This window comes from Microtus pennsylvanicus, chromosome 1, assembly GCF_037038515.1.
Source record: "Microtus pennsylvanicus isolate mMicPen1 chromosome 1, mMicPen1.hap1, whole genome shotgun sequence".
NCBI classification, from domain to species: Eukaryota; Metazoa; Chordata; class Mammalia; order Rodentia; family Cricetidae; genus Microtus; species Microtus pennsylvanicus.
The window spans coordinates 115,687,983-115,702,726 of record NC_134579.1 but is presented as its reverse complement, the minus strand read 5'-3'; the positions used below and the strand labels follow the sequence as shown (position 1 = coordinate 115,702,726).

Below are 14,744 nucleotides of genomic sequence, written 5' to 3'. Positions count from 1 at the left end.
TTAGCTGGGTGACCTGAGCTCCAGGTATCTAGCAGTCATGTGGAGACCTGACTAAAGTATGACCCGATACCAAGCTCACCCCACATGCCTGGGGTAGCCATCCAGTCCCCGCTGTTGGTTGAGGCCTCAGATTCTTGCCAAGTACCTGCAAAATTTAATTTACAACTTGACTGCTCTTCTCTTTTAAAAACATCCTACATAAGCCGGGTGGTGGTGGTGCACGCCTTTAATCCCAGCACTTGGGAGGCAGAGGCCAGCCTGGTCTACAAGAGCTAGTTCCAGGACAGGCTCCAAAGCCACAGAGAAACCCTGTCTCGAAAAACAAACAACAACAACAAAAAATTCTACACTTTTAATTTTACATATATGTATTTATTTTGTGTGTTGCATGTGTGTGGGTGTACATATATGGCAACCATATGGGACTGGGGGGACAACCAATGAGCGTTGGTTCTCTCCTACCATATGGGTCGTGGAGATTTAATAATTCAGGTCCTCAGGCTTGGTGCCTAATGCCTTCTTTCCCTGCTGAGCCATCTTACCAACTATAAGCTAGTTTGTTTGTTTTTAAGCTGGTGAGATATGGTAGTCTAAAACATAGCCTTTTTTATGTCTTATTTAGGAGATGGTCCGATGTAGTTCAGGCTAGCCTCAGACTTGCTATGCAGGTGACTCCCTTTGAAAAGCCTGTTTTCACACTTGGGTATGTCTTACATTTCCTGGCTATTTGAGAAGCCCAGACCCATGGTCTTATGTAAGTCTTACTTTCATCTGAGCATATCTCTTTCTCTTAACCCTAGTGCTTAAGCCTACATTAAAGTATCTCTATTATTTAGGGTTAGAGAGATGGCTTAGAGATCTGGGGTTTGACTTCCAGCACATATGGAAACTCACAACCATCTGTAACTCTGGCCTCAGGAGATCCAATGCCCTCTTCTGGCCTCTGTGGGAACCAAGCAGCAAGTTGTATAAAAGACATATAGACAGGGCTGGAGAGATGGCTCAGCTCTCAAAAGCACTTACTGTTCTTGTAGAGGACCCAGATTCTAGTGCCTGTACCCAATAAGAGTTTTCAACTGTCTATAACTCCAATTTCAATGTCCTCTTTTGACCTCTGAGAGCAACAGGTCACATGCCTGGTGCACAGAGGTACATGTAAGCAAACAAACATGAAATCAAGTAAATAAAATAAATAAATAAATAAATATAGATAGATAGATAGATAGATAGATAGATAGATAGATAGATAGATAGACAAAACACCAACAATGTTGTTGTTGTTTTTGGAGACAGGGTTTCTTTGTGTTATCCTGGTGTCCTGGAACTTGCTCTGTAAACAGATCTGCTTACCTCTGTCTCCAGAGTGCTGGGATTAAAGGTGTGCAGCACCACCACCTGGCCAGAAAATATAACTTTATTAAACCCAAACAAACAAGAAAAAAACTAGAATAAACAAACAACACTTTTATCCTGGTGTAGTGGTGCTTGCCTTTGAATCCCAGCATTTGGGAGGCAGAGACGGGGAGATCTCTGTTGAGTTCAAGGCCAGCCTGGTCTACAGAGTGAGTTCCAGGATAGTCACAGCTACACAGAGAAACCCTATCTTGGAAAAAACAAAAAACGTAAAACAACAAAAACCCCAACCAACCTATAGCTCGAATTCTAATTGATCTAATTGATCTTAATAATAAGAACCCAGAGTCAGATATCAGGGTAAATACTGAAAGATCAGCGAAGCAGAGCAGCCAAAAACCATAAGTCAACTTCATAAGACTGTGTATGAAAAGATCACCTATATGGGTGCTGGAGAGATGGCTCAGTGAAGAGCACTGGCTGCTCTTCCAAAGTCTTGAGTTCAATTCCCAGCACAAGGTGACTCACAACCATCTGTAATGAGATCTGGTGCCCTCTTCTGGCCTGCAGGCATACATGCAGGCAGAATATTTCTGCAGTGTTGAAGCAGATGTCCCTTACAGCTTTACTGTGACCAATAAATGTTAGACAGCGCCAGTCTCCATAAACTTTCCATAGCTTAGTTTTACAGTCCACGGACCAAGAGAGCAACAAATGTCCAGAAAGAAGAAACAGCCTGACCACACTGACACCCTCTGTGTGTCCAGACCACACATAAATTTGTTTTTTGGGAATTTGTTTCAGGTGGCACAGATGACCGTAGATTAACATTAACACCAACATCCTTAGGTATATGAAGGTAGGACCTGCCTTGATAGTCATATATTTCTTCAACATGTAAGATTGTCTTCTCTCCCGGTCTCTTCTCTTCCTATTTGCCTTTTTCTCTGCCTCTTTGCTGTGATTCCATCCAACTCCTTTTGTTCTTCCTCTGAAGGTTTGGTGACATCTTTTTCATACATATATTCTGTCCATAGTCCCAAGAAACCATTAATATTAGATGCATTATTTTTTTGAACTTTTTTCTCTTATAGTTTTCTTCTGACCAGTTTGCTGTTCAAACATGGAGTCACTGATATGTGCTGGCTCTGCATATCCAGAAAGCAGGAAAATTCCAGTTTCCAAATCTTCCTTAAATGCTACCTCTGGAGCCAAGTCCACCGCCACTATCAGAGAAGGCTTGGCTGAATGCGTGAAAGAGTCAGCAGCTAGCAGCAGACACCAGCTGCCCTCATTGTCGGAGTCTGATTTGAACCCTGAACCGAAACCATAAGCAGCTACAGCTGCAATCACAGTGGACATGACTGCAATAGATTCTCTCTCCCCTACCTCAACAACTCCGTCTGGCTCTGTTTCTCTTTTAGATGGAGCTTCTCTGTAGCCCAGGGTGACCTTGAACTCCTGACCTTCCTGATTCCTCCTCCCAAGTGATGGAATTAAAGGTGTGTGCCACCAATGCCTGGTCTCTATGGTTAATTAGTGGTTAGCTCTCCCCTCTGATCTCCAGGCAAGCTTTATTTTATTTTATTTTTTTAGTTTTTTCGAGATAGGGTTTCTCTGTAGCTTTGGAGCCTGTCCTGGAACTAGCTCTTGTAGACCAGGCTGGCCTCGAACTCACAAAGATCCACCTGCCTCTGCCTCCCGAGTGCTGGGATTAAAGGCGTGCGCCACCAACGCCCGGCTGCAAGCTTTATTTGTAAGAGCACAAAATATCACCACACCAACCAAACAAAAAATACTTGCAATGTAGCTGAAGATGCCCTTGAACTTCTTCCAAGTGCTGGGATTACAGGTATTCCTACCATTCCTTGTTTATGCAGTGCTGAGGACTGAACTCAGGCCTTCAAGCACAGTAGGCAAGCACTTTGCCAACTCGACTACATCCCTATTTATTTATTTATTTATTCATTCATTCATTCATTCATTTATTTATTTATTTTACCTTTTCTCCTTTTGGAAATAAGGTTGGTGGTTTGAACCTGCTATGTATACTAGACCTGCCTCTGCTGCTAGAGTGCCAGGATTAAAGGCACACATGATTATGCCCTACTGTTTTTGTTTTTTGAGCAAGATCTTTCGAGTAGCTCGGTTCAGCTGAAATAAAGGTCTTATTGTGACCTAATCTTTTAAGTGAAATGCCTTAGTTTCTTTCTCCAGTTTTTACTTAGGAAGGAGTCATGAGGCATAGCTTATATTCCAGTGGGCAGATTTTCATAAGGTCAGACACTAGGACAAAGGTCATTCTGAGCCACTGTAGAAACGGCTTCCCAGATCACTGCTCTGAAAGGGCATTATCCTGACACTCTTCATTATTTTTCAGTGCTAGGGATTGAACCCCAGGCCTCAAATGCTAAGCACACTTTATAGCACTAAGCCACACCCTGAGCTCAGCCTCAGGGTTTCAGGCTATAAAGTCTCTCAGATGCCAAAGATGTGCTCAGAAGTCTCCAGCTCCAAGAGCAGCTCCACAGCAATGCCCATTTCTTGTCAGGTCTTCCTATAAAGCAAAAGCAACTATACACCAGGCATAATGGTACACTGACCTCAGAACCTGGGGAACAGAAGTAGGGGGATCTCTGCAAGTTCCAGGACAACCAGGGCTACAGAGTGAGACCCTGTCTCAGATACAAACACCTAAAACCAGGTCAGCCAGATAGATTAGAGGGTAAAAGTGCTTGTCACTGAGTCTGAACTGTTTGATCCCACACACATACATATACACAAAATAAGTAAATGCATAAATGTTATTTAAAATCCAAACCCATTTACTTAGCGTAAATGAAGTCATATGTAGCTACCAAGTTCAGGCACTCTTGTTCAAATTCTCTTTCCTTCAAAGTGTGCTTGGAACTTGACCTTCCCATTGAATTCAGAAAGCTTGGCTCCAGTTCTGAATGAAGATGCTCTTAGTATGGGGCCTTTTTTCTTAGTCATTTGCTTTTTTCAGTTTTGATATCCTTTAGGTTAATTTAAAGCCTATCTTGTGTTTGGAGCGCTCACTCAGCTAAGCTAGAGCACTGCTTGTTTTTCTAGAGGACTCAGATTCAATTCCAAGCACCCACATGGTGGCTCCCAAACATCAATTCCAGTTCTGGGGATCTGATGCCCTCTTCTGGTCTCCAGATGTCATACATACATATGTTAACACAAACAGATGCAGACAACACAGAGTTAAACCGAGTATAAAAAAACAAACAAAAAAACAGGGCTGGAGAGATGACTTAAGAGCACTGGTTGCTCCTTCGGAGGACTGGGGTTCAATTTCCAGCACCCACACCATAGCTCACAATTGTCCATAACTCCAGGCCCAGTGGGTCTGACTCCCTTACACAGGCATATGTGCAGGCCAAATACCAATGCACATAAAATAAAATGTTTAAAAAATCTTTAACATGAAATTACTGATATTTGTATATATTTTACTAATTCATTTTCAATTTAGGAATCAGGTACTATTTTAAATCTTAGATTTGTTATTTTTGGTTTCTTTTTGGAAACAATGTCTCACATTAACCGTAGACTACGCTGAATATGCTATGTAGCTAGGGTTGACCTTTACCTCCCAAGCAGTAAGATTCAAGGCTTTGCATCCAAGCGAAGCTTCTTCCGGTCTTCCGGTTAAGGTTTTTTGTTTTGTTTTGTTTTTATAAAAGGTATCTTTTTGTAGCCCCTTCTGTCCTGGAATTCACTCTGTAGGCCAGGCTGGCCTGGAACTCAGAGATCCAAGAGATTCACCTGCTTCTGCCTCCCAAGGACTGGGATTAAGGTCCTGGGCCACTACATATCAGCCAGATTAAATTATTTTCAATTGGACTACTAGTGACTCTTTAATATGTTCCAAATTTTAATCTGTGTAGACTAAGCTAGTCTTGAACTGAGAGATCCACTTGCCTTGAGTGCTAGGATTAAAGGATTGTGCCATAACCAGGGGTCACTACTTAAGACTGGGTCTCTTCAACAAGCAGGGCCGTGGTGGTGCACGCCTTTAATCCCAGCACTCTGGAAGCAGAGGCAGGAGGATCTCTGTGGGTTCGGGGCCAGCCTAGTCTACAAGAGCTAGTTCCATTGCAGGCTCTAAAGCTACAGAGTAACCCTGTCTCGAAAAACCAAAAAAAGCCGGGCGGTGGTGGCGCACGCCTTTAATCCCAGTACTTGGGAGGCAGAGGCAGGCGGATCTCTGTGAGTTTGAGACCAGCCTGGTCTACAAGAGCTAGTTCCAGGACAGGGTCCAAAACCACAGAGAAACCCTGTCTCGAAAAACCAACCAACCAAACAAACAAACAAACAAACAAAAAAAAAGACTGGGTCTCTTGTATTTTAGTCTCGCCTAGAATTTCCTTCAGAAAGTGAAGATGACCTTGAAGTTCTAATCCTGCCTCTACTTCCCAAGTGCTCGTGTTACAGGTATGAACACCACGCCTGACTTTATGTGGATGATCTTAGTAGAATGAGGGGGACTTTGCTGTTCTGCGGCCCATCATTTTCTTAAGCAATTTCACTTAAAAAAGAAAAACAAAAAAACTTAAACTCATTGCAAAAAAAAAAGTTACTTACTTGCTTCCAATTGAATTACAACATGTTAAAAACGGACTACAGTGTTTGGCGGCCTCTCCGAGTTAAAGTAAAACTTCTAAACAGGGTCAAGGTCTAAAGTTCACATTTTAGTAAGGTCTGTTTTGTCTCCACTGAGGGAGACCCCATTATCCATGGCAAAACCCCATTATCCAGCTCTACCAATCACGTCCATTTCCTTTCGAGTCTCCCGAAGGAGGAATATAAAGTTCGGGTGAGGGAAAACGGGTTCAAATGAAGGTCAGATACCTAACAGTTAGCTGGGGTGGATAAAATGGGGCAAAGTGAAGCAGCTGGCGGTGGCTTCACTGGTGGCAAGCTTCCCATGCTGGCAGGGAAACCAAACACGCAGTGGCACCTGGGGGTCTACTGTGTGCCAGGCCCGGGGTTCGCGGAAGAAACCGCGGGTCTCCGCCCCGAAGGTGCCCGAGGGCCATCCCCTAGGCTGTAAGCGGCGAAGCAGCTCCGGGCGCCCCGCAGGCGAAGATCAGCACTCCCTCCCCGAAGGGCAGACCCGCCTCAGCGAGGGCGGATCCCCGCGGCCCTCGCCCGACCCCCGAGAGCGAACGCGGCCCAGCGCTGCTACGGCTCCTCACGTGTCCCGGCCGGCCCCCCAAGCCGTCTCACGTCCGACTTCCGCCTGACCCTTCCGACTTCCGGTAAAGAGTCCCCCACCCCCAGCTCCGTTTCGCATCTCCGCGCCCTCCCGGCCGCGTCGCCCCGTGCGCGCCCGCGAGCTGGGTTCCCATGCGCCCGTCGACCGCCGCCGCTCAGCGGCCCGCGCCAGGCCCGGAGCCGCGCCGCCTGCCGGGCTGGGCCGCGCGGCGCTCGCTCCCGCGGACTGCGCGGCGCGGCGGGCGGGGCGGCGCAGAGACGTATCCCTCCGCCGGCCCTCCCCCGCGCGGCCCCGGCGCCCCTCCCCGCGGGCCGCGCTCGCCGCCCTGCGCCTCAGACTGTTTTGGTAGCAACGGCAACGGCGTGTCCCGGCCCGGCTCCCGGCGGCTGTTCGGTGTCTGCGGGCCTCCCCGCCCCTTCGTCGTTGTCCTGCTGCCCCTGGCTCCCGCGACCGCGCCAGCCCGCGCCTGCCCGCTTGGCGTCCGCGCGTCCCCGCCGCGCTCCGGCGTCTCTTCAGCGCGCCCGGCTCCCGGCTGTCCCCGCCCGGCGTGCGAGCCGGTGTATGGGCCGCTCACTATGTCACTGAAGCCGCAGCCGCCCGCGCCCGCCAGTGGCCGCAAGCCCGGCGGTGGCCTGCTCTCTTCGCCCGGCGCCGCGCCGGCCTCGGCCGCGTCGTCTTCGTCTTCCGCGGTGCCGGCCCCGGCTGCGCCGGTGGCGTCTTCCTCGGCGGCCGCGGGCGTCGGGCGCCCCGGTCTGGGCAGGTGGGTGTCGGCTCCCCAGCCCCCTCCGCGCCCGCCGGGCAGATCCCGCGCCTCTCGTCCCCTCCCCCGCCTCGCCCCGTGACCGGCCCGCATCGCGGTGGGCTGGGGGCCCGCGGAGGGGCGGGTGGCGCCGGACGATTCTTCGGGCTTCACAGGCCGTGTCCAGCCTCCTGCACCATCCCGTCCCCTCCCCCAGACGGTCAAGATGGACGGCCGGGGCGGCCCTCTGCCCCTCGTGTGTGTGCGAGAGGCGATTGGCATCCCCGCCCCACCCCCTTGCAGCGTCCCCTACCCGTGATGGAAGGGCGGCTGGGCCTGGGTGCACGTCGCAGGGGTCCCTGTCTTGAACTGAGCCACTTTGCCCGGTTGGGGAGCATGGAGGGAGGAGGGGAAGTTGAGGCCCTGCCGCCCCAAGTAGGGTCAGCCGGTTGTCCTGCATATCTAACTCCCGCCCCGCAGCCCCTAGGACGGTGGTCATCCGAGGCGAGGTGGGTGTTTAGCGGCCTCCCGCACCCACCCCCCCTTTTAGATCTGGGGCGGCGGGGTTCCCGCGGCGGGCTGCCCTCCCCCAGCTGGGGAAGGGGTGGGAGTGCCCGGCTCCCTTCGGGCCGGCCTCCCTCCTTCCCCGCAAGGTCCCCTGCGCGCGGGTGGTGGCCGATCCGCATTGCTGTTCCTCGTCCGCCGAGCTGAAGGCGTCTTTGAATAGAGGTGGGCGAGGGCCGGACTCGCGAGGTGGGTTGGCGGCGGGCATCGGACACGCAGCGCATTTTCCCCGCAGCCCCCGTCCCAATTCCTGAAATTTCTAGAGATGAGGAAACGCAGCAGAGGAGTTTTTTGGTGCGGGTTCTGATGGCAACATCGCGGGTGTTGGCTTGCGCCCGCGCCCCCCTTCTCTCTCCTCTCCCCTGGGCCCGGTTTTGTTGGTAGAAGCTGGAAGCCGGGTGCTGTCCTGTGTGACTGGGCTTGACTCTGGAGGGTGTGCGCGCGCGGGGGTGGGGAGGGGTGGAGGTGATTGTCAGTTCGTATTTCACGAACTAAGAAAACGCTTAGTGTTAAAACGGGGAGGCAAATGCCAATAGACTCCATTCCATTGTGGCCGGTGTCCTTAACTTGGGAAGCGCCGCCAGAGCTTACCAAGGGCATGCAAGTCCATTTCCCCTGTGCCCCGAGTCCATCCGTGTTACAAGCACTGCTGTGCCTCCCTCTGGCCTAGGCCTGGTTGGCAGAGCCTTGACTAGCCTCCTCCTTAAATAGACATCCAGAACTTAGGAGGTGGGCTATGGGGATTTTTCATGTACTGAGTTTTCTTCTTAGCCGCAGTTTCTAGTCGTCCATTTCTAGAGAGTTTTCCTTTACAGCAGAAGTTAAGCCGTGGGGTGAATCAGAGCAGGTTTTTAAGGGATCCTGCTGGGAACAGTCTGTTTTTTACTTTATTCCCCCACACTTCCAATTTTCCCTAGCATGAGACATTTCAAACCCTCCTTAGCCTGTTTAGTTCAAATTAAACCATTTTCCCCCCAACTCAGTGAAGTTAAGGTTTTATAATTTGAGTTTCTTTTGTTTTGTCCTTGACTTTTAGTGAAAAAAAGAAAAATATTTAAATTTATGAATGCATCCCATTTTCTTTGCTTTTCCATGTTTTCCCTTTAGTTATCAGAGAGTGGCAGATGTATTTAACTTGTTCAAATACCAACTAAAACTAAAGTTTCTAAACTTCACTATCTCCTTAGGCATAAAGATTAGGTTGTAGTGGAATTATTCTACAGGGAGGTGAGCATCTCCGATGAGCAAGGCAAGAGTACCAGTCATCTTTCTGCTCCTGAGGGTCCTCAAAAGTTAAAGGCATTTAGAGTTTTCCTTGCTTTGAGTTCTGTCACTTGAAGTATACATGTTAGTACTCACTCTTTTGACGAAGTTTTTAGTCCAATACCAGACTCAGAATATGCAATTTTGTTCTGCACAGAGCCTTGGTTAATGTTAACACTGGTAGAATAGCTTTTAAGTTCTCAGTCTTCTCTGGGTTCTTTGTAAATCCATTACAACCTCTAGAATTTTGCTTGGGTTTGTATGTGTCACTAAAAATAAGACTGTCAACGTGGCTGAGGAAGGGGGGGGATATAGCATTGGGGGCCACTGAGATGGGTCAATGGGAGGTGCTAGCTGCTAGGCCTGTCAACCAGGAGTCCCACCCCACCACCATGGTTGCAGCAAGCAACTGACTACTGCCAGTTGTCCTCTGACCTCCACACACCTGCCAGGGGCATTTTCGCCCTCCCCCACAATAAATAAACTTAAAAGAAGAATTAACAAGAAAAAGTGGCATTGATAATGTTATGTTTATGGTAGCAAAATATTCTTCCCAGCCTAGAAGTTCACTGCTCTTGAAGCACCATTTTATTTCTGGACCTTCCACAGCCTGGAACTCTAACCCAGGGCTTTGCTTTTGTTGGACTAGGACTTAGCTACTCAGCCAGCCTGAATCAGACTTGGGTTTTGTGTGAAAAGAATTGAGAACTTTTTCCTTAGAAAAGAACTGTGTGATCACTTTTTAAAAATCTTACCACACAGTTGCACCTGAACCCACTGCTTGTTCTAGACTTTGACCTTTTCCTTGTGAGGCTGTGCTTATGTGTGACCAACCTTGTTCCCCCTTAACCTGGTGGATTTTTAAAAATTCTTAAATAGTAACTTACCTACTAAGCTAAGTTTCTACCTAACTTTTGGGAGTTTAGTCTTCATAATCTTTTTTTTTTGGTAGAGGTGGTACAGTAAAATCTTCATACTGGAATCTTTTTGTTTCAGTTTTATTTTTCCCTAGAGAAAGTGCCAAGAAGTGGTTTCACTAGGTCAAGGACTCTAAGATTTTACTGCTCTCACAGGTTGTGCTGAGTTATTTCTCAGATGGCTTAGTGGGCTCCAGAGCCAATGAGTCAGGTCTACTGTGGAAATGTTTCTTTGTAGTTGTCAGCTGCTTTTGGGGTCAGGGGACATAGCCTTCTGTGTCAGGGTCATGTACAAGCAGGTGGTTTCCTGTGTATTCTTCCTAGTTTCTGTATTTTAAAGATCTTTTTAAAAATTTCATATGGATGACTGTTTTGTTTGCTTGTATGCTAAGTACACTGCATGAATGCCCAGTGTCCACAGAGACCAGACGAGGGCCCTGTATTTTCTGGAACTGGAGTTAGCAACAGCTGTGAGCCATCTTGTGGGTCTGGGAACCAACCTGGGTTCTCCACAGGAGCAAACAGTGCTGTTAATTCCTGAGCCATCCATCCAATCCCTCTTGGTTATTTCTTTTTTTTTTTTTTTTTTTGGTTTTTTGAGACAGGGTTTCTCTGTGGCTTTGGAGCCTGTCCTGGAACTCCCTTGGTAGACCAGGCTGGTCTCGAACTCACAGAGATCCGCCTATCTCTGCCTCCCAAGTGCTGGGATTACAGGCGTGCGCCACCACCGCCTGGCCCTCTTGGTTATTTCTTTTTGCGTTTTTAAAACATTTTTATATGTAGAAGTATTCTGTATGGATGTTTGTAAGTATCCTGCATGCTTGTCTGATGCCCAGAGGCCAGAAGAGGGCTTTGGATCTACTGGAGCTAGAGGTGGGGACCGTTGTTAGCCACCATGTAGGTGCTGGGAACTGAACTCGGGTCCTCAGCTATAGCAATAAATGCCAGGGTTGGTACCTTTAATCCCAGCACTAGTGAGACGAGGACAAGTGGATCTTTTGAGTTTGAGGCTAGCCTGGTCCACATAGGAAATAGACTTACAAGAGCAGCAAGTGCTCTTAACTACTTCAGCCCTTGTGTTTGAGTTTTATTTGAGCTTTTACTGGACTATATGTAATGATATTTTGGAGCCTGTAATATGTACTACAGATGCAGATCCATGATTTCTGAAGGAACTGTTTAAAAACTTTGGGAATTTTTCTTTTTTTTTTAAATATTTATTTATTTGTTATGTATACAATATTCTGTCTGTGTGTATGTCTGTAGGCCAGAAGAGGGCACCAGACCTCATTCCAGATGGTTGTGAGCCACCATGTGGTTTCCGGGAATTGAACTCAGGACCTTTGGAAGAGCAGGCAATGCTCTTAACCGCTGAGCCATCTCTCCAGCCCCCGGGAATTTTTCTTAAATTAATCTTCTTATTTATGTTATTAGCTGTTAGTTTATGATCTTTTTTAAAAAAATGTTTATTTATTTATTATGTATACAATATTCTGTCTGTGTATATGCCTGCAGGCCAGAAGAGGGTACCAGACCTCATTCCAGATGGTTGTGAGCCACCATGTGGTTGCTGGGAATTGAACTCGGGACCTTTGGAAGAGCAGGCAATGCTCTTAACCACTGAGCCATCTCTCCAGCCCCCAGTTTATGATCATTTTTGAAAAAAAAAATCTGATTGTGATTAATGCCAATAGGATTTGCTGAAGGAGGTAGAGGCAGGAGGATCATGAGCTCCAGGCTAGCCTGAGCTACACATTTCCCAGCAGTGGTTGCCCATTCCTTTAATCCCAGCACTTGGGTGGCAGAGGCAGGCGGATATCTGTGTACAAGGCCTGCCTGTTCTACAGAGTGAGTTCCAGGACAGTCAAGGCTACACAGAGAAACACTGTCTTGAAAAAACAAAACAGTGTATGAATATTTTGTTGCATATTTGTATATGTTTGCCACATGTCTGCCTGGTGTCTGTGGAGATCAGAAGAGGAGGTTGGATTCCCTGGAACTTGTAGTTATGGGTGGTTGTGAGCTACCACGTGGGTGCTGGGAACTGAACCCGGGTCTTTGAGGTCAGATCTTTTGTAGGTTGATCTTGAATTACTGGGGAGGATGAGGTTGAACTTTTGGCCCTCCTCCTGCCTTCTCCCGAGTGTTGGAATTGAAGGTGTGTAATGCAGTGCTGGGCATGGTAATTCAGGGTTTATTTGCGTTTTAGGCAAGCATTGTACAAATTTAGCTACATTCTCAGCTCTTATTTAGTGACTCTACTGGGAACCAGCATTTGTTAATTCATATTCCTTCCTTTCCTCTTTATTGGGGTTAGGGGTGGGTGGGGCAGTATCTTTGTAAACCAGGCTGCCCTTCATATTTGTTGTTGTTTTTTTGTTTGTTTGTTTGAGACTAGGTCTAAGTAGCCTTGGGCTACTGGTTTGATGACCTAGACATCTTTCTTTTTTAAATTTATTTTTAAAAATTTATGTGTATGTATATGAGTCTGGTGTACACGTGTGCAAGAGCCTGAGGAAGCCAGAAGAGGGCAGTAGATCTCCTGGAGTTGGAGATGGAAGCAGTCATGAGCTGCTATGTGGGTACTGTGAACTGAACTTTGGTCTTCTGGGAAAGCAGTAAGCACTCTTAATTAAGGAGCCAACTCGCAAGCCCAATTTTTAGCTTTGATTTTTTTTTTTTTCAGATGGGTTCTCTGTTATGTAGCACTGTCCTGGAACTTGCTCTGTAGACCAGGCTGGCCTCTATTCTCAGAGCTCTGCCTCCTGAGTGCTGGGATTAAAGATGTGCACTATAATGCCTGGTCTATTATTATGTTGGCCTGGAACTTGCTACTTAGCATGAATCTGCAGGGTGCATCCTACTTCTTTCGCTTTGGAAGTTCTGGGATTACTGATAGACACCATGATAGGCTCCTACACCCACCTTTATAAGAATGTAGTCTAGGGCCGGGCAGTGGTGGCGCACGCCTTTAATCCCAGCACTTGGGAGGCAGAGGCAGGCGGATCTCTGTGAGTTCGAGACCAGCCTGGTCTACAAGAGCTAGTTCCAGGACAGGCTCCAAAACCACAGAGAAACCCTGTCTCGAAAAAACCAAAAAAAAAAAAGAATGTAGTCTAGGCTTCAGTCTCAAAAGTACATTTGGAATTTCAGAGTGTGTGTGTTTGTGTGTATGTGTCTGTCTGTTTTGGCATATTTCACAGTGTGTGGGTGGAAATCAGGATAACTTGGAGGAGTTGGGTCTCTTCCTACCCTGTGGGCCAGGGAGGTAGAAATCAGGCTGCCAGACCTGGGGACAAGTGCATTTATTTACTTATTGAGCCAGTTACCAGACCTCTCACTTTTTGAAGATTTTCTCTGATTTTCCAGCCTTTTGTTTTCTATTGCTTCATTCCCTTAAGGCATTGATTACATCTTAGAAATTCTTCATCATGCTTCTGTTTAAATGTCAGAGACATTCCATAAGTTTATATCTTTTGAGATGCCTAGAACTCTGCATTCAGCACAAATTCTTGAGCATCTGTAAGGCAGTGCTGCGTTCTTGGGATGTACTTATGATTAAAACAAAGGTAATTGCTCTCCTACAGCTCACATTCCTTTTTTGAGCCTTGAAACTAGCTCCCTGTGTGTCCCAGACTGTCCTGTGTCAGCTCTGGTTTTTTGGGATTGCACCTAGCTCACCATATATCGTGAGAGGCAGGCAGTCTTAAACAACATACCTGTGGATAGCATTAGACAGGGCTGGGATTAGAGGAAGCAGATTAATGGCATAGAGAGTTTGAGGAAAGGGATGGCTGCAAATTTAAGTGGATTAGAGGAGCCTCCCTGAATAGTTAACAGTAACTGGTCTTAATTTATGAATTTAAGTTAGTTGCAATTCATAAATTAAGGCTGGCTCATTTTGTCATCTTTTGAAAGGGTATTGATAGCTGTTTGATTATTAAGCTAGCAGAAAGGTTAATTGATATTTAGGTCATTAGAGATAAACTACTAAAGTCTGTTAATAAAAAAGAAAGACATCTTTTTGCTGTTCTTTTGTACTTAACATATTTTACCTGATTTGTTTGGTCCAAATATGTGGAGATTGCTTTTCTGTGTTTAAAAGAAAAAGCAATGCTGTAGCTGCTTAGAGTTGTGTGTGCTGAAGTCTGGCAGAGGAGATCTTTATGGGCTCAGGCTTAGTGTTTTTGTTTCTCTAATTGGACATTGCAGTTTTACATAGGGGATGGGAACTCACCATCCTGTTTAATAGCCACACAGTGCACCTTAAAGAACCATCACATTCTTTTTGTCTTAAATAGCTTCAGCCTTGCTAGAACTTTATTCTACTATAGCACTGTGCGTGCACACACACACATTCTCTTTAGAGACTTTCCTTGAATTATAATGTTCTATTTTGGCTAGGTAGAAATTGCTTTTAGTATTATATAGTGTAGAGTGAGTACAAAAGTCTATTTTTACATTTATTTGAAGTGATGGTGACAGCTTCGGTGGAGATGTAAATGGAATTTGTTAGGCTAACCTACTGCTGGGGTTTTTGAATTGAAAATGTTTGGGGGAGGGATGCAGTTCAGTAGTAGAGGGTTTACTTAGTATTCAAGAGGCCCTAGATTGAATCTTAGGCTCTGTCAAAGAAAAACATTGATTTGAAGTTGCTTTG

The 14,744-nt window shown here is 46.8% G+C and overlaps 1 protein-coding gene across 13 annotated transcripts in view; it reads left to right on the top strand.

Annotated features, from left to right (window-relative positions):
* The first annotated feature begins 6,676 nt into the window (after positions 1-6,676).
* The window catches only part of Atxn2 (ataxin 2), a 94,437-nt gene continuing 86,369 nt past the window's right edge, over positions 6,677-14,744 (top strand). For 3 of the 13 annotated variants that reach the window (XM_075980254.1, XM_075980235.1, XM_075980280.1), the window contains exon 1: positions 6,677-7,361. In XM_075980254.1, coding sequence (XP_075836369.1) covers positions 6,733-7,361 — 629 coding nt within the window. In that variant the 5' untranslated portion in view covers positions 6,677-6,732. The remainder of the gene's footprint in view (positions 7,362-14,744) is intronic. The other 10 variants (XM_075980272.1, XM_075980263.1, XM_075980295.1 and 7 more) reach the window with 5 other exon arrangements.